The sequence below is a fragment of the Pterocles gutturalis genome, unplaced genomic scaffold (assembly GCF_000699245.1).
Source record: "Pterocles gutturalis isolate BGI_N339 unplaced genomic scaffold, ASM69924v1 scaffold45566, whole genome shotgun sequence".
In the NCBI taxonomy this organism is placed as follows: Eukaryota; Metazoa; Chordata; class Aves; order Pterocliformes; family Pteroclidae; genus Pterocles; species Pterocles gutturalis.
Window position 1 is genome coordinate 1,074 of NW_010102365.1, and position 18,991 is coordinate 20,064.

At 36.6% G+C, this 18,991-nt stretch overlaps 1 protein-coding gene across 1 annotated transcript in view; it reads right to left on the bottom strand.

Moving 5' to 3' along the window:
- Positions 1 to 354: 354 nt before the first annotated feature.
- Positions 355 to 18,991, bottom strand: part of LOC104470822 (myelin transcription factor 1-like protein) — a gene marked incomplete at its 5' end in the record, with an annotated part of 30,452 nt that continues 11,815 nt past the window's right edge. The window contains 4 exons of the mRNA XM_010085880.1: positions 355 to 3,143; positions 3,467 to 3,610; positions 8,121 to 8,224; positions 9,881 to 9,972. Coding sequence (XP_010084182.1) covers positions 3,003 to 3,143; positions 3,467 to 3,610; positions 8,121 to 8,224; positions 9,881 to 9,972 — 481 coding nt within the window. The remainder of the gene's footprint in view (positions 3,144 to 3,466; positions 3,611 to 8,120; positions 8,225 to 9,880; positions 9,973 to 18,991) is intronic.

An 18,991-nucleotide genomic window follows, 5' to 3' on the forward strand; every position in this document is an offset into this window, starting at 1 on the left:
ATTTTTAAGTGCCATATTCCTCATTTTTGAGTTTAGGAACCTGATTACCAATGTATTTCATTTTAAATATATTGCACATCATACTTCAGTTGCACTATTCAGGCCAAGGAAACACCGTTCAATTTATTTCTAGGAAGTTCTGAAACATTGGAACAAACTTCTCGGGCTTACACACTTGTCTAGAGGAGGAAGTGCATCATTTGAAGAGGCAGCCATACATCCTGTGGGGACAATTCAAAGAATCAACAGCCAAAGTTTCTTGATAGAAAAGGTCTCTGAGGATTGTTGTAGATGCTGTATAATGACTAAAGTGCAAATGTTGAAAGTGATCATAGAACCACTGTGCTACAAATGTGGCAACACATTTTTTTATTTATTTAGAGTAAGATGTGTTAACATCCAGCATGACAAAATTTGTACAAAGTTCACAATTTAAAAATGAAGTATCACAGCAACTTGTGATTCCACACATTTATAGCAAAATTAAAATGTCAACAAATCCATGCCGTGTAGTACAAAAATAAATCAAACTTCAGTTCCACAGAGAGCACAATAAATAGTTTATACAAAATTCTGTCTTAATAAATGATTACTTAAATTAACTTAGAAATGAATATGAACAATAAGTTATAATAAATAAACTCTGATGACTCACAATAATTTCATATGAAAGGTCAGCATTCTAATATGTGACACTTTTGTGATCCCTATATAATAGTCACAGATAACTTTTGATTTGATATTATGTACCAACATTAGATGAGCAGCAGATTTGTGCTTAAAATCCCTTTCCATTGTACATAGGTGATAACAATAAGAATCCAAAACTGATACTATCTATTACTCTACTGAAAGCATTACTATATTGGCAAAGAAGCTGCAGACACAATGCAGTGGAAAAATGCATATGCCATTATGAACAATGAAAGCCCTAAAAGGAGGCTAGGGCAAAAGTACAATATATATGGCAGAAGGTGAACAACAAGCACCTTGCTTCAGCTCTCAAAAAGGCAATTCTGAGCATGGCAGCTACAACTAATAGCACAACAGAAAAAGGGCACTGTACAGATAAGATACTGCAGAGCCCCAAAGTAATTACATAATCTTTTCCCAGCTAGTTATTAAAGTCCTCGTGGAAAACTGTAAGCTTTTGTACAGTGAATAGTATAAAGTGCCGCTGGGATATACATATATTTATACATATATATATATACCGAGGTTGAGTATTGTATCAGAATATTTGTTGTGAGATCCCTGTAGTCTCCCTTAGCAATATTACTGGATTGGCCATAATGGCTTCCACTATAATTTGTTCAGGTTTAGTGTCACAAGGCTAATGACACAAGAAATTGCACACCTCCGTATGGATATATAGGGCAAGGTAAGTGCAAATAGTCAACTGGCACATTGTGGGGACAATGACCCTGTAAGTCCTGTTCTGCTAAAAATATTTTATTTTTTACAAAACCCATCTTTTCATAACAAAATTTTAAAGTACTTTTGTACTTTCTGCATAACATCAAGACATGGAAGGAAAAGATATGCTATCAAATGTAAATAAATCCAACATCTGTAAAACACAACACATCACCAAATTTACTACTTAAAAAAGAAAAATGTAGTAATAAAAAGTGGTCTTATGCATACATATAGTGCAGTCATTTTGAAGAAAACAATCAAATCTTGAAGGTACAAATAAGTTTTATCTTAAAATGATCCAGTTTAAAGCAAAAAAAGTGCTGAAGTATATTTAGTTACATTAAAAATTTGATTGCATTCGTTTTTGCAATAGGTAATAGTAGAACAAATACAAAGCATATGTGAATGCTGCAGTAATGATTGTTCTCCAACCAAAAGCAAAACATAAATTTTAAAATGTTAAAAATGGGATCGAATGCTTGGCAAAGCAAAAGGAAAAATCTTTACTGAACTGCATTCCTACTACAGACAGCAATGAATGCAGTTCAGTAACTCTAACAGACACAGATCATTTGTGTTTATCCCAAAATTAAAGATGTGAAAAGGCAATATTAATTTTAAAATATTGTCCTCCATCTTGAATTGAAAACACGTAATTTCTGAAAGATGAACTACATTGCTGTAACAGATAGTTCAGAGGGGCACTGGCAGTCCAGCAGAGATAAGAGAATGTTGGCTCCAAAGTTTATTTGAAAACAAAAGCTGAAATCTTCACGTTGTCCACCTCTGATATAGTTCTTTTCATAATGGAAGTTCCCATATTCATACCATGTAATGCTTAGAAGTTAATTAAAAAGTGCTGTTTAAGCTGCTTTGAATCTTCTGTCAAGTTTCCATGGCTTGATGTTGTCTTACAATAAATTACCCATTTTGTATCTTACATCTAATCCATGCCATTTTCTTGGAATTCAAAAAACCTCATTTTATTGCCCCCACCACACACCATCCTCCAAAAACAAAAGTCACATAATATTTTCAAGCATTGTTCAAAAATAAAGCATTTTTGCAACCAATTCTTGCTATGAAACAATATGCACACAAAATGTATTTCTTAAATCCCATAAAATCCTCCAACATGAGGCAAAATGATAGTGTTTAAAAAGTGGCTGCAGACCGCAACATTGTCATTCAAAGCTGTTTTTTTTTTTGTCCATTTCAGTTCAAAATACTAAAACATTTAATCACTAAAGCATTAAAAAGAATTTACACTCTATTTATTTTGATCAGCTTACCTCTTCAGAAATATATATACCCCAAAAATGTGCATACATTAGCAGCTATAAACATTACATGGCATATCACACTATGTCAGCTTATATGAAAACGTACAAAATGTGAATGTATTCAAAAAACTATTATGCAGTTACTATCTTTAAAGCAAGACATAAAATCATTATGAAGTCTTGTAAGCATAACACTGTTTCAAACAGAAATAAATATATAACACTTTCTGGTAAATTACAGCAGCAAAAAACAAGAGGCATCCTTTTTTTAAGCAAGACTTTCACCACTATAGCAGCTGTTCAGACCTGAATTCCTCTCACAGCCTGCTTTATATTTTCCAGTAGGGCTTTATTTTCTGGACTCTGATAACGATCTTGATTTGTATACATGTCCGTCAAAGTGGTCACGTAAGCATCAAAATTTTGTTCATTGATTGGTTCCTACGAGATATTAAATAGTAGTTCATATACAACTTTTATTTTCTTAATCGTATATTCATTTAAGCATAACATATTATCAAGGCATACTGCCACCATTTTTTATAATATTTTAAATGCCTATTTAGTTCTTACTTAATTTTACAGGATACACTGGAACAGGCCCTCCATGTCTTTGTTAGCAGTTAAATGTATCTTTATGGTTTCAGTGTTGTTATCACAAATATCCAACTGGTTGATGAAACATAAACATAAAAAAAGACATCTATTGTATGAAGTGAACTGAAGATCGCCAAATTCCTTAACTTGTGCTCTCAATCACTTACCATATGTGGCAGCTGGATATTAGCTAGACTATGAATTAAAGACTGGCTTAAATTGGCCAATTCATGAAGAAGAGACTCGTTTTGCTGTTCAATTACTTTGTTCTCCTCTTCTATCGTCTTCAGGTTGCTCTCCATTGTGGTAATCTAAAATGGACAAATTTGTGTACAATGTAATATAAGGCAAGCATGTGCTCTTTGAAAGGAGAGATAACAGAAATAGCAGGGAAAGGAGAAAAAGGTCTATTCATTCATGCTAAAAAAGGTTTTGCTTGAGTCTGCAATTCTTACCATTGTTAAGGGTTTCTTATTCCTATTGCATGTTGTATGATCTTAACAGCTTGTCTTTTAAATATTGGTAATAATGAACGAACTTGGATTTGAATCCACTGCTTTAGAGCTTTTCTTCTTAAGTTGAAAGGCATTAAGGTGGACCTTAGGTCTGCAAGTTCACCCTTGGCTTCTACTCCTAGAAGCCTACCGTAGGGACATTCCGCAGTAAGTCATGCATTTCTTAAATTTTCTGATACATATACACACACATATATATTGTTAGTTAAAGCACGCCCAGCTCCTTGCTGCCAGTGTTTAGCTATTTTTAAGTATAATTTGATTCTATGCAAATTCACAGGGCTGCTTTTGAAAGCTGAAAAAATTGCATGTTATTGCAATGTACGTACAAATTTGGAAAGTTTTTGAGTAAATACGACTGGCAAAACTGAAGGAACTGAAGAACATTTGCACATAGCCAGGAGAGTGGTCTCCGTGGCATGACTACATGTACAGGTGAAGATGACTGAGGGGACGTCCTGCCTGTGTTCCCTGTGACCAGACACAAGTTAGCTCCAACTTTGCATGGTGCCATGCTTGAGCTAAAAAGCATTGCTGAGAGGCAACTTACCTGAGCTTGTGCAGACCACTGTGCTAATGAAACTATAAGGATTTCAGATGAGCACTGGCTTATGTCCACCTTATTGAGAGCACACACAGAGCTCATTCGGATCTGTCTACACTGTCCTCTGTAGATCTGTCCTTACTTTCCACGTGGGATGACAACTGTTAACATCTACTACAATGTGTACATTGTTCTCTGGTGTGTGTGTAAGTTAAAACATGCATTGACAAGAGGGCAAAAAAAGATGCTAGAGAAGTGGAAAAAATTGCAAAGCACACAAGGTTTTGAATTCTCAAAACGAGCTTTATCGGTTTCTAAATTGGCATAGACTGTGAACTGTGGGATGAATTGATACAATTGAAATGCTGGTGGGAAGGTTGGAGGTTTGTGCAGTAGTAAAAGGCAGAAAGGGAAAAGGTTCTTAAGTGAATATTAGCTTGACCATAGGTGAGTAAATTTTAGGAAATTGTTGTCACAATCAGATTGTTAGATGTCTCAAGTTTTATTCTGGACCTGGAGGTTCAGTCTGCTTATGGAAATACATTCCACTAGTTGATAGAAGTAACTTTGACAAGTGATGTGGCTACATAAAACAATCTTCAAGTATCTCTTACTTTGACTACAGGTGTTTATATCGCAGTTAATCCAAGCTGTCAGTATTGCATGGGCTTGGTTTTGTCACAATTAATTGATTCTGAGATATTTCAACAACATATTGTAGTCGACAAAATACTTTATTCAGCTTTGAAACTGGAAACATCCTCCCCTCTTGTTTTGCTTTCAGCTTGTTTATGTCAGAGAGCAATGCTGCATGCAAATGCAAAACAGCTTTCATAGGTGCTTGTTAGAGTCAGCCGTAGTCCAATATTTACCCTAAAAGCTGTTTTTTATGTTACAGAACAAAATGAAGAGTCTGATGTCAATGAAGGCCCAGGTCAGCATGGCATAGTGCTGCTTCCTCACACTAACTTAAGTAGGAGCTGACATTTTATAGATTTTCTAGCTAGTTGAACACTGCTACTTAAATAGATCTTTTTTCATGTGAGATGCTGACTATCTGCAAAGACAGTAGCAGCTGATCAGCATATCTCACAATTTAATTTAGTATTCAGCTGTAAGTATCTTAAGAGAACTGGCATACTTAATTATTGTATTCACTTGCTTAAAGGCTGACATTTCCCTCCCCACATTTTAGCCTAAAACTGACAAATATTCACTTGCATCTATTCTAAAACCAGGATAACCTATTGCTTGTATGAGACGCATAGTTACTTGCAGATTTTTCTTTCCCCCTCTCACCTTTATGTGTTTCTGGCCCTCTCATACTTTTGGACCTGCATGTTAAATTTGGCTGAATTTACTAGAAGAGCTTAGATTAAAAATACTTCTTCCAAGTATTATGCAACAACGCAGCTGAGTAAAGGAGAGCCTTATGAATGCCCCAACTAAGAAAAAGGCTGCAGTGTGACTTTTCGCTTCATTAAATATAAGAGATTCTACACGGAAAGGAAGTTCCTGTTGTAGGAAAAACCTTTGCGGGCACTTACAATCATATGGGATGCAAATACATATCAATCAAGACTGTTACTACTTCCGGTGTTCACAGAACTTTCACAATTTTCCCATTATGTATTCCCTGCCTGTGAAGTCTTATGGAAATCTAGGTTGCACAGTGATTTTCTAAAGATTTATCAGCAAACATTTTGTTATGTTCAATGTAATTTTACTGTTTAATAAATGGGTAATAACTTCGACGTATCTCTTTATGTGTTGGAAATATAAATTGCTTATCTTCAGGAGACTGTATGAATACAAAACCAAGGTCTCTGAATTTCTGTGAGACTTGACTCAGCTGGGATTACCTGATAGGCATCACTAGCTAGTTGGGTAGGAACAGGTGAGTACTAGACTAGACAGCCCAAAGACTGTGTAATCTCTAGTGTATTCAGTAAAGAACAGTTTAGACAAACATCTGTCAGGATTGGCTTAGGAAGAGCTGAGCAGTAGGAAAGGAGGAAGACTGGTGGACAAAATAACCTTTCAAGGTCTCCTGTAGCTCTGTTTTCTAGAATCCTATCAATTATTTTAATGGCAGTGTGTGTCATTGCCAGTGATTTAACCCTTTATCTGAATCTGCTGCACCAAGGTGTGAAAAGCACCCTTTCAACTTGGTGTTAAAGTCATCAGCTGAGGTTTTTTTACTAAGAATAGGCAGTTGTCCCAGGTAGTGCCTAATCTGATTTCTAATAATATGCAATGGCACTAGTCTGAGGTGTGAAAGCAGGAACTGAGGCCACTGAAGCCTGGCTTCTGTAATCATTTCAGATCCAAAATTGATGTGAAACTTGTAGCTAAATCTTTGACATTCAATATATGTTTTATGCTTGTCATTAAATTTAAAATGCAGAAAGTTATTGACAAGTAGAGCACTTACCTAATGTACACATGGTGGCCAAACTGCTACACATATTTTAAAGTCTTGGCTAAATCAGTCTATATGTAAATAGCACCCACAGCATTGTATTAAGCAAAAGAAAACACAAGGGAGCTTTGGAAGCTGCCAGATTCAAAACTTAGGACTAGATTCTTCCAGCGCAAATACATAAAATTTTTCTGCTATTGATTATTCTTTTTGTTTTACATTTTTGCAGATTTTTTATCCCACCATTACATTTGGTTACATCAGAAATCTGGGTAAAACATAAGTCAAATCCTATAAAGCCCAAGTAATCACAACAGAACCCTGAATGCAGTCATGAAATAGAAGGGAGTTTTCAATATCAATCTGGCTAAGGTTTAGAAGTCAAAGAAAAACCAAGCTGAAGAGGCAGATCCTGCCTTCTACTTATGAGTATACAAGAGGAGGAGGACAATGGACCTGCTCTTTTCCACAAGCAGTAGACAAAGAAATAAGAAGGAATGGTTTACTCGGTTTCCATTAAGATCAATCAGATTATTATGACCATGGGACTAAAGGCTGATAAATGGTGAGAACTGCGGTAAATCTCGCTGTTGGTGTCTGTGATCAAATCATGTGAAGAAAAAAGCATCAGAAGCTGTGTTGAACACTGGAAAATGCCAGGGAAAGAATTCAAATCATTTCCTTCCTTTGCTTTTTCTATCCAGTTTTTAGGACTGCTGAAAAATGAGATTTTAAGTAATAGTCTAATGTTAATTTTATATTTTTTTTCCCAACATTTTTTTGTGGAACCCAAAAAGAATAAAACTGGATCTGTGGAACCACTACCTGCTGCCAAGGGCTGCACTTCGTGTACCGCATGATGGAGTGAAGTGTAACAGGTGCTCACTTCCCTGTCTAAATTGCCTCTGTAAGTCAGACCTGGCAAAAGCCATGCTGTTCATCTGGACTCCTTCAGCTTGTAACTCACGTTAATGACCATGATCGCACCTAATATTTTAACTCCTATTAGAAAGGCATAGCCTTATCAAGGAAAAGTACAAAGCTGACCACAACACGTCATACTTTTGCCATTTTTTAAAATAATGTATTTTGCTAAGCCTATTATTTTTAAAATAATTTTAAAATAATGTATTATTGCTAAGCCTATCTGTTTTTTTTTATGGTGGCAACAGATTGTGAAATTACATAATGGATATTGTTTTCTGATTTTATAAATGGCAAATCACAGACAGAAATCATAATATGTAAGAAACATAAAAGGGAACAATATATTTCCTATATTTCTTTTAATCAGTCATGTGGAAAAAGCAGCTGAATTTAGGGCTTCATAAAACTGTTACCTGAGTTCTGAGTTTAATCATATCAGCTTCCATCTGGGAATTGGATTCATTTAGTTCTTTGATTTCTTCATCTAACTGTTTAATTTCTTCATCATTTTCTATACCTATGTCATACAAAAATAAAAGGGATGTTAAAATCATTAAGCTTTACATCATAGTTCAGTGAATTCATTATTTCCATATTTGAAAATGAATTTATTTCAAGTAAAATTATTAAAGCAAAAAAAAAATGCATTCTTCAAACATTTCTTTTGAAGTTAAAACAATGTATTTTCCACTACTTTTCTTTTTAAAATTGCAGTAATTTTTCAGCGAGTGTTGAAAATGCCCAGAGGATCAATAAGACACACCTTTTTCTTTATATGCACTGATTTTAAAATTGTAAGAAACACACCTGCAGCAACAAATTCATCTTCACTGTCATATATAACTTATTTGAAAGACTGTGTCCACTTACAGATCTTCTGAAGAAAAAGAAAATATCTTAACATGCTAATCTCTTCATATTACAGTGTAGTTAAAATCATTTGTAACTAATTCAGAAGACTTTTTTTTCCCAATACAGTGAATTTTTTTGATGCTCTAGTATATATTGCTATTCTGCTGTTGCTTTTAATAATTTCATGGTTCAGAAGGGTGTTATTAAATAATGATATATAGGATAATTTGCAAAATGGAAGTGATTTCTGAGTTTCTATAGCATTAATATTTAGAGAACAGAATTTTAAAGGCACCTGCATCTTTAAGGATTCAGACAGGAATAAACTGTACAGGTTTTATTTATTTATCCTTTTAATTATTATAACAAGGCATAAAATAGTCCTGGGAAGAGATAGACCTGTTTTCACTCAAGTCAAAGTCTTAACTCCTAAAGCTGGAGAAAGTGGTGTTCCCACTGTCTTGTTCTGCATGGCGGATAGAGTCTTCAATACTTCCCAGGATGCAGAGAAAATTACATCCAGATCTTCCACTCCCCGTTTACTAGCTACTGAACAAAGGCAACCAAGACTTTCTCCAGCTGTGCTGGCAATGTGGGTTGTGATGGCTCCTGCACTGTGTTGACAAAACATTTTCTATAAATGCTTTGTGGCTCTCAAACACAGTCAAAACCAACAGTTAAGAGGGCAGTACCTTTAGGCATTCGCAGTCACAGACTAAGTGCCTGCATAAAGTTTTCCCAAGAAAACTCAGGACTTGGGCGCCTCCCAGACAAGACTGTTGTGTATTACTTATTTGAACTGAAGCACCTACATTTTTATTTAACTGCACTTCAACTGTCAGGGTACTATCCTGACTTTCATCCGAGGTACTTTCACCACCTCAAGGTTCTCAAGGAAGATTGCAGATTATTAGATATGAAATGGCACAAGGCCACCTACACCTGCCAGAGGTTACAGAGCCACAGCTCCAAATGAATTCAGGGGAGTGCAGGAGGACTTGACACCTCTGGAAATCAATTATTTTTCTCTTCTGAATCCTGCAAGAACCAACTATCTACCTTAGCGAATAAGATATGAACCAAAAAATTATAGTGGTATATTTTACTTTGAAATATTTTAGTATTTTAGATTTATGTAGACATAACTCACTCCATAGCTGGCTCAGATTTCCACAGCATAAAGCCCAGTTTCACTTCTACTGACAGCAAATTCACTATTTATAAAAAGGAGATTTACACAGGTAGGAAAAAAAGCCCATTGATTAATGATAACTAACTTACAAAAAAGTAATATTTAAAAAGGTGATGATTAAAAATTTACCATTACTGGCGCGCTGCTTTATTGTTAGCATTTGTTCTCCAGACAGCTTTGCTTTCTTCATTGCTGAAGTGGCTCTGGGGCATCCTGATAAACTGTGAACAGTAAGGAGCCTGTTAATTTTGATAGGGCATTGAAAATAAATTGTAATTCCAAACCATAATAAAAAGAGCATCAGAGACAAAGTTTATCTTCACTGCCTGGCACTGAAAGAGGGTGTTAGTCTGGGAAAAAAAAGTACTTAGTGATTTCATGGTTTTATTTTTTCTTCCCAATTCTTTTTGTATAGACAGCTAATATAAAAGTCAGGTATATCTTGTAAAACTATGAACCTGGGAACAACAGTCCATTTTTCTAAAGACACAATGCTCTTATTAAAAAGTGTTATTTTAGAAACAGTTACTGTGTAAATACTCCCCATTTGAATTTACATGTCCCTGCTCTGAACTTCCACCCTTTTTAATTAATATGTTCAAACTTGGAACTGAATGCTGAGAGAAGAGGACATGAGCTACCTCTAACATCCAAATGACCACCTCTTATAAACTGTGCTTTTCTTTGTGAATATCACCTACCAAGATGCCTAAACTGCCCTTTTCTGTAAAAGGCAGTAACTACGTGTCACCTTTTGGCTGAAGCCTTAGAAAAGTCATTCCCACAAAAACAACCTTGCTTTGATGAGGGATATATCTCTCTTATAATGTATATTTGTTACACGTATGGATGTAGACTCAGTTATCTCTTGTCTCTCATGTTGCATATTAAGCTTTTTAATTACAATTTACAGAATAGTTTGATAGCAAATGCAGTCTCAACATGTTTTATTGAAAAATAAAATTAATGATCAGATAGTGCTCACTATTTTATAAATAAGTGTATACACCAAACTATCCCCTTTTTCAAAAGTCACATCTTTAATGTAGTTGCACCACCACAGGCAAGAGAAAATACATATTCAATTTAATTTAACAATGGAAAACTATAGTCTTACTCTGAGCAAGCTTTGGCAGTGAAGGGAATTTGGAAACTCAGTAAACAGTCCCCTATTGCTTCAACATTTAAAGTTTCACAGCCACTGAAACTGAGTAACATCACATATTTCTCATTGCATACAGTCACACTCACGTTTCCTCTTCAGATCCAAAGGAAGATTTTTTTTTTGTTATGATTTTTAATTGGGCAAATCAAATACAGAGGTAATCTCTCTGTAATGTGAAACAAGTTTCTAAGGAATCTGGCATCTTTGATAAAAAACATTTACTTCAGTAGAGACACAACTTCCTACTAAATAAAGTCCTCTAATTTAAGTATGTTTAATTGTTAAAAATGTTTCTCTGAAAAGCCTGGACTGCTATTATCAAGTGCAGCCATCCAAAAAGGAAACTTTTCCCAGGAAAACATCTAAAAAAATTTCCTCTTCTCAGTAAAAGGTGTAAAGCTATAAAGTTAACCAAAAAGCTTGAATTGAGATCCCAGTGAGACTGGGAGTGGCATGACATTTCTAGAAGACTGAGGGGCAGAAGGAGATAGAAGACAAAAAGGATTAGATATGATTTTATTTGTCTCAAATATCTTGAGATTTTATTTGTCTTATTTGTCTGGCAAACAAAAGAGTACAAGTGAAAGCCATTTCAGTGCTCTAAGAGTTAAGCAAAATATGCTTTAAACATCTCAAAAATCAAAAAAGACCAAGAGAAACATGCTAGCTAGAAGATTTGATTTTGGTAAGGATAATACTTATCCTGACATCAAGTTGAAAGCCTTTACAGTTGAGGCCTGTCATAGATTTTTGTTACAAGTGGAATTAGTGTACAATGCTGCTTTGGTTTATTTTTTATATTTTAACAAACCTTACCTTGACTTTTACACAAACATGGAATTCTGCAACTTGTTCATTCCAGCAAAGAACCAGTAACATTAATCACTGTTATCATCATCTCACTTGCTACTACCATTATTCTCATACACATGAGAAATCACACACAAAAAAAATATAAATACAGTTGAGTATACTTTCCATAATAAAAAACGAATAAGGCTTTCTAACATCACTGCTGGGGGTTCTGCTGTAATAAATACAGTATAAATGTACTGAGCCATCATTTATCTCTGTCAGACTGTGAATGCCACAGGGTTTGAAACTACAGCATTTTGGTAGGGCTGTGAGAAGCACCAATCCCAACTCCTGCCTCCCTCTGAGTTCCTGATCCAGCAGGAGCTGTGAGCTGCTGCTGCTGCCACAGAGACAAGGTATAACAACCAGCTGCTCATCAGCACATTGGTTCATTGAGATGCAACGTGTCTTGGCTCTCGCTGAATTTCTCCTGTCAGGTTAATCTCTAATTTGAGAAAGGAAAGTACAGTCTGGCACGTCATCCTGGAAAGCCAGCCTCTGCAAAATACTGTGAAAAATGAATTGAACTGCTAGATTAAAGAGATCTAGGGTCAGACCCTGCAAATCTCCTGTAAGGCATGTGCTACAATTTGAGAAGGTCTCAATTTTTGCTGGTTGGCTGGAGACTTCTGACATCATAACGCATCATTTATACTGGAAACGTGTTTTTGTTGGGCATGGGTGCTAAATGGAGAGGTGCATGGCTGGGACCAAAGCGTTGCTTTGCAGGGCATGGCACTGTCCATGCAACAGACGTTTCCACACACCATACAGCTGTCGTACCGACAGGTAGAGGGGTGACTGGGTTTTATGCCATGCAAGTTCAACCTGCATTGATCATGCTTGTTTTTACAGGAAGACTTTACAAATGGAGGCATGCAGAGGTAAAATACTAGTAGCTGTATAAACTCAACAAAATAAGGTCCATCCATATGTGCAGCTACATCTTACGCTAACTGCCCTGAGGAGCTGTGACTAGTGGAAACCCCAGTCATCTAGAAGGTATGCATGCAGGAAGAATATATGCACAAATTGGGATAAAGGGTATATGGTGATTGCATGTTAGAGTTGAACACAACGTGAAGAATTAATTTTCTTTCTTGTTTGGGAGTGTGGTTACATTACTGGAACCTATGCCTTGCCATATATTCCGTGGATTTAGAAAATAAGGTTCGAAAATAAAAGGAAAATTAGGTGGGAAAAAAGTTTGAAAGGGACGTCTAGCTTGTGGTGAGTGCACATTTGTCAATAAATTTAGTTTAAAAACAAATAAATGTGGGCTAAAATCCTGAAGTCTTTCAAGAATATAATTGCGCTATCTTCAGTGATGCAAACAAGAGAGTCTGTCAGAGTGGAGGATCATTAGTCAAGTGGAGCAATTGTCTGGGTGACTGATTTTAGTTATCTGGGTTCCAGCTGTGGTCTGTTAAATACATTTTTTGCCTCATCAGACAGATGCAGCCTGGTCCCTCTTGAAGCTGAAGGAATTGTACTTGGCCTGTCAAGTGAAGAAAATATTTTCCAAACAGAGAAGTAGGGATGTGGGAAAAAAGGAGACAAAGGTCAAATAAAATAGAATTTTTATATTTGGTGCACAAAGTGCTGAAGTTTACAAAGAAAGAAAGAACAGGATGTAAAGAAACCAAAGCCTCAACCAGGAGTACCCAAAAAGCATCCTGAGGGTTAACTTTATAAACACTGTAAGACATTTACAGATTCACTACCACAGTAATTTTGCAAAAAAATAAGAAAATTAAATACTTTTCCTGTTTATTAAAAATACCATTGTCCATAGACTAGAGAAAGGAACACGTCACATTCAAGGGACCTCTTTTAACTAGAGATAGATCCAAAACAAGTCCTAGATGTAAAATCCTTTTGAAATTCAGGGAAATACAGATCACAGTGAAAAATACTGTTTTATTTTGCTAATAGATAAAACCTTACTTTTATGACTAAGCTCCTGAGCTATTTGGTAATATTTGAAGTTCAAGTTAAGAGATCAAACTCAGTGATCAAAGTGGCCCTTTCCGTGGTTTAATATTAAACCCACAAACCACTCATTTTTTTATTTTTTTTTTATGTTGAAGGGTATCAGCTTTAGTGATTTCTTTATTCCCATGAGTAAATTCTGCTACACACCTTAAAGGATGAAATACTCCATGCACAACTCCAGCAGAGATAAAAGGAACCCTTCCTAGCCCAGCACTCGTTTTTATTTACATTCAAGGGTGATTGGCTTTTCCCCAGCTTCTTACTGAGCTCTGAAGTAAAGGGAGCCCAGGAGAGAGGTTTTGCAAACAAGGTAGTTTTGTGTGCATGGAGATTGCTACAACCCACCAGCCACACAACCCCCACTGTCTTTGTGCAGTGTTGGAAAAAAATTGTCTGTTCAGCTCAATTTTAGAATTCTTCACTGGAAAAGTATAATTCCAATTAATGTGGCCCTTTTTATTTCTTGTTCTCTGGGTAAAGCTTGCTTTTTTTTTCTTTTTTTTTCTTTTTTTTCTTTTTTTTTGAGGGAGGCCGGTGGGAGGTATTTACAACTCACACCTGATGATGAAGAATTTTCACTCAAATTTTCAATCAGGAGGGAAATCTAAGTTAAATAGGCTACAAACTTGATGTGATATGGAAAGTGACAGCTCCTAATACAAGTTGCTTTCCAAAGCTGCTGAGGAAAGTAGCTGGGATTTTATTCTGTTGAAATAAATCTCTGTATTGGTTCCAGAACTAAGAAAAATTACAACACTACCCAAGTGGCCATTATGATTAAAACAAAATATAAGCTTTTCAAAATTATTGTAAAGATACCTGATCATTGTTTCAGAAAGACTCACAAGAAAGAACTACTTTCTTATTTTAGAAAGGAAGGGTTAAAGTAGCTTTGAAATCTGGTCAGTCAAGCACCAAATGGACAACAATATAGAGTGAATGGCCGTGATACCCAGAAGATGAGAGGGTGTTTTTTTTTTTTTGCTGGAGATTTAAAAGGTAAAGTAGTGTTATAGCTTAATTATGTCTATCCCTTGTAAGAAAATAATAAAACAAGCATCAGGTAAGAAAAACAAAACCAGAAATTATGCAGAACTGTAAACATGGCCAAGCTGAGAGAAAAGGTTCTGAGAGCAGACTCAATTTGAAGGGAATCTTCCTGGGGCATACATATACACCAGAAAAAGGATTAATGAATCTTGAAACGCTGGAACTTTAAGAGCACTGACAAAGTTGCCCTTCATCTGGGCACCGTAGTCCTGTGGCAAATTTACATCATATTTTGTTAATTAAAGTTGCTTAGTCACCAAAGAGGCTCTGTGGGTGGGCTTCTCACATGTGCAAACGAGCTTTGACCCGTGTCATCCCTGAAAAAAAAATTTGGGTCTTGCCCAAAGATGCAATAACTGTTCAAAAATCTCTCTTTTATTCTTTGGCAAGTGAGGAAGCACTTCAGCACGTTACATGATTTAGATGGCCCTAGCACTAGTTATGGGGAAGGAGGGCACAGTTGATGGAGCACCACTGAGTGTCCCAGGAGCTGGGGGCTGGCTACTGCAAAGTTTATCAGCCTCCCTCCTGTCCTGTGACAGCACACAACACGACAGATTACCTGAAGACCCGAGGATTTAATGGTTGCTCCAATATGGCATATGTCATGAAGGAGAAGACAGGCTGAGACTTCCCAGTGTATAAATAGATATGGTGTATCTCCAGCTACATACCTCTGATTAGTGCTCTTGGACAGCTAAAAATTTCAGGTGATCTATTTAGTGACCAAGCCCAGATCACTCAGGCACTTAAAATGAAGCACTGTTTCTCTAGACACCTCTATAGACAGCAGGGAGAAAAAAAGCTACTTCAGGAGGAAAGTTTTTCCCACCTGAAATCTAAAAAGTCACCTAGTCAGCTCTGCTTTTTTTATGGGCTATGTCTGGAATGAGGACAAACAAGCTTATAACCAGAGAGCTTCTGCTAACTGCCTGAAATCAAGGAGATGTCACATTGCAAGCATCTGTACAAATTACTGTCTGCTGTTATTTGTCAGGTCTGCTCAGCAAAATTATTTTTCCTGTTTATGTTGTGTAGCCTGCTTTTTCTAATATGAATTTCATATTATTTTCTCCTTGATTTTCTCAATGTAAGTAAGACCTTTTAGATCAGCTCTCTGTTAGGAGCCTTCCAGTTTAATAGACTGTACATCTGATTAAAATGTAAGCTTGTAATGTAAAGAGCTGGCAGAACTACCCACAGTCAAAGGGCCTAACTCTTTCAAGAACCAGGCTCTGCATTTAGTCACTTCTGACTTTTGCCAAATTTTAACTGATCTGACTGTGAAATCTTCCATGATAAGTGTCTGGCCAGACTAATTTTTTTTTGAATGTCATAGGAAAAAAAAAAAAAAAAAGTCAGTTTCTCAGAGTATACTGTATACCATTGCTTTGTCCATATATTTTGTTATGTCCATACTGAGGGGAAAAAAAAGCCCCAATAATTCAGTGAGTATCTCTAATTGGAGCAAGACTTGACACTTCGTGGGATATAACTCGGAGTTTAGAGACGCATTCTGCTGTCCTCATGAAAATAAACGTCGATTTGGCAGAGTTATAAGCCTGTGACGGTCACTTGGACATGCTCTGTAGCTGTGGCTGGTGTTTGTCTGCCAGACCCTCCATGTACTCTGTGTGTATGACAACTGGGAGCACCTCCTCTGCCACCAGCCCCCTTGGGGGCTGCAGGGTCTGGAGCAGAGGGCTGCTTGCTGGTAGCAACACCAGTGAGACCGCCTGTCCTGTTCTTCCAGTGCTCAGGAGAAGCTACGTAAGTATCAGCTGCCTCAAATGCTGAGTACTGAGAAGCACAGAAGTAAGAAGGACAGAACAAAAGCCACAGGGACAGAGAAGAGCGTGAGCACAGAAGCAGCAGCAGAGAAGGAGAATGGGAAGAGGTAGGTGTTGAAAAGCAATTTAAAAATAGCTCTTTCCCCTGAGTTTATGGGTTGACACAAAATTTTCTAGTCAAAAAATCCTTCGTACTGCAGGATCCACCTCACAGATTTTAGTTTAATATTTTTCTTCTTTTTGTGTATTATTGTTACCCTTAATTGCCGTGTTTCTCTCTTTGCCTTCTTGGAGATGTCAGCACATTTGTATGTCTGTCATCTTTCAGTAATGTCACCATGATGACACTTATAATTGTCAGTTGTAATTACTGTTAAGTGCAGTGAGTTTGGCTAGTTCTTCTATATTCTTAACATCATATGACTTTCTCCTGCTGATTTGCAATGTAGAGTTTGTAGGAAAAAAATAGGAGGTGGGTAACAGCAAAATAAATCAAAGGCAGGGAGAGATCAGGAAGATTAAAAAAGAAACAAACATCCTAAACAATTTAAAAAAAACTACCATGGAAAAAGTATTGAGACTGAATAATGTTGACTCAAATGTGGCACTCTGTCAACTTACTGTAGCAACAAGTAAAACAAAGGACAAGAGTTGACTTGACAAGAGGCCTGGGTAAAAACAGACGCAATCAAATAATTTAATGAGTTGCATGTTAAAAGCTTCTTACAAATCTGGAGTTTGACAGTCTACATTTCATAAATAGATAAATGTAAGAACCAGAAAAATTTCCTTTCTGCAAACTTTTTACCATTTTCAATGTTATCTTCAACTTAGCACAGGAACATCTTTCAAAAGTGCTTTTTAACCTCTGGTTCCCTACAAATATATATTTGCTAGATACAAATTCCTCACAAATATGGTATTTTGGAAGTTTAGAGCATTCTGAGAATTCATCTGGCAGTTTGGATTCTTTGTGTTTTAAAGGATGCTTGCAATTATTTTTTTGTTGTTTTTACACAAGGTTTTTTATCATAACATATCTCATCTTTGCACTGTGGTTCACAGCACTGAACCACGGTATTACTATGCACCTTCTGATACTTTTAATTTGCATTCATAGTAGTGAATGCTGCATCATACACATAGCTATATATATAGAATCTCAGATCTGATATAGCTTTACATTATATTTTCAGTTGTTTAATAAAGCTTCTAAGCTTTCCTCTCTGCATTTATTTGCAAATATCGGAAAACTTTTTTAAACTCAGGTTTTATTTCAAACAAACTTCCTATCCCTCTGAAAAGCCAACACCTGCTAGGTGTTGCCTCCATCTGAATTCTGGGCACTTTCATTTCTCAATGAACTGAAAGGAGTAGCTGGCATTTAGTATATCAGACAACTTAGTGTAATATAAGTCCTGCTGTCTTATCTGTAGGTGTCATACAACACGGTGTCAACACAAAGGTCCAGATCTCAGGTTCAGGACTCTGTGGGACTGATTTTGCTCAAATAACAGAGGTTGCAAGCATATGTACAAAACGTAAAAATCAGAATACTCTGAGGCTTTCTCATGCCCTTTGTAACCATATAACTCGTTTCTAAAAGAAATTTAGAAAAGTTCATTTGCTGAACTATAGCTAAGTATTTTTATGTTTTTAAATGCCAAAGCTGAGAAATGCTGATGTTGAGAGGATGTGACTTCAGGCAAACAAAGATTGAAATCTCTGCAATAATTTAGGAGCAAATTTGCAGCCACTAGCACATGTTTGGAGATGCAAAGCATACGGATTATAGAGCTACTGCCCCTTTGGCTCTCTGCATGTGAATACCCACCCCAGATAAACCCTGGGGTGAGCTGCTGTCCTATGGACACAGGCTCAAGCTGCAGCCCTGACCACCAGGGGTCTGACCATGTGTGGCACTTGCAAACATTTGATGACACAGGTTTTTTAGACAATATCTATTTCTAGCAAAGCATATTTCATGAGAAAAAGGATCTGCACATGAAAATCTGCATCTCCCTCCTTCTTTCGACATATATGTCATCTCCCAAATGCTTTGAGTGTTTGGGTGCTCAGAGGTTCTCTGAAGCTCTGCGTGAGTGTTGGTATCTGCCTACTTCTAGCAAGCAGCTGCTGAGGGCAGCTCCTGTCTTCAGTTTTCACTTTTTTATCTTCTAATCATTTCCTAACCTGTCTGTTCCTAGTCTTAGCAATGCAGCTGTGCAGCTCAGAGTTGTCACCAGCCTAGGATTTTTGGAGGAAACAACACTGGCAGTGCTCCTTCACCTCAGGATATGCATGTGAGGTGATGGCTCAACTGAGTGCACTGCTGTGGTCTTCCTGAAGCCTTTCTGACAGCCATGCCATTGACTAGGCATTCCT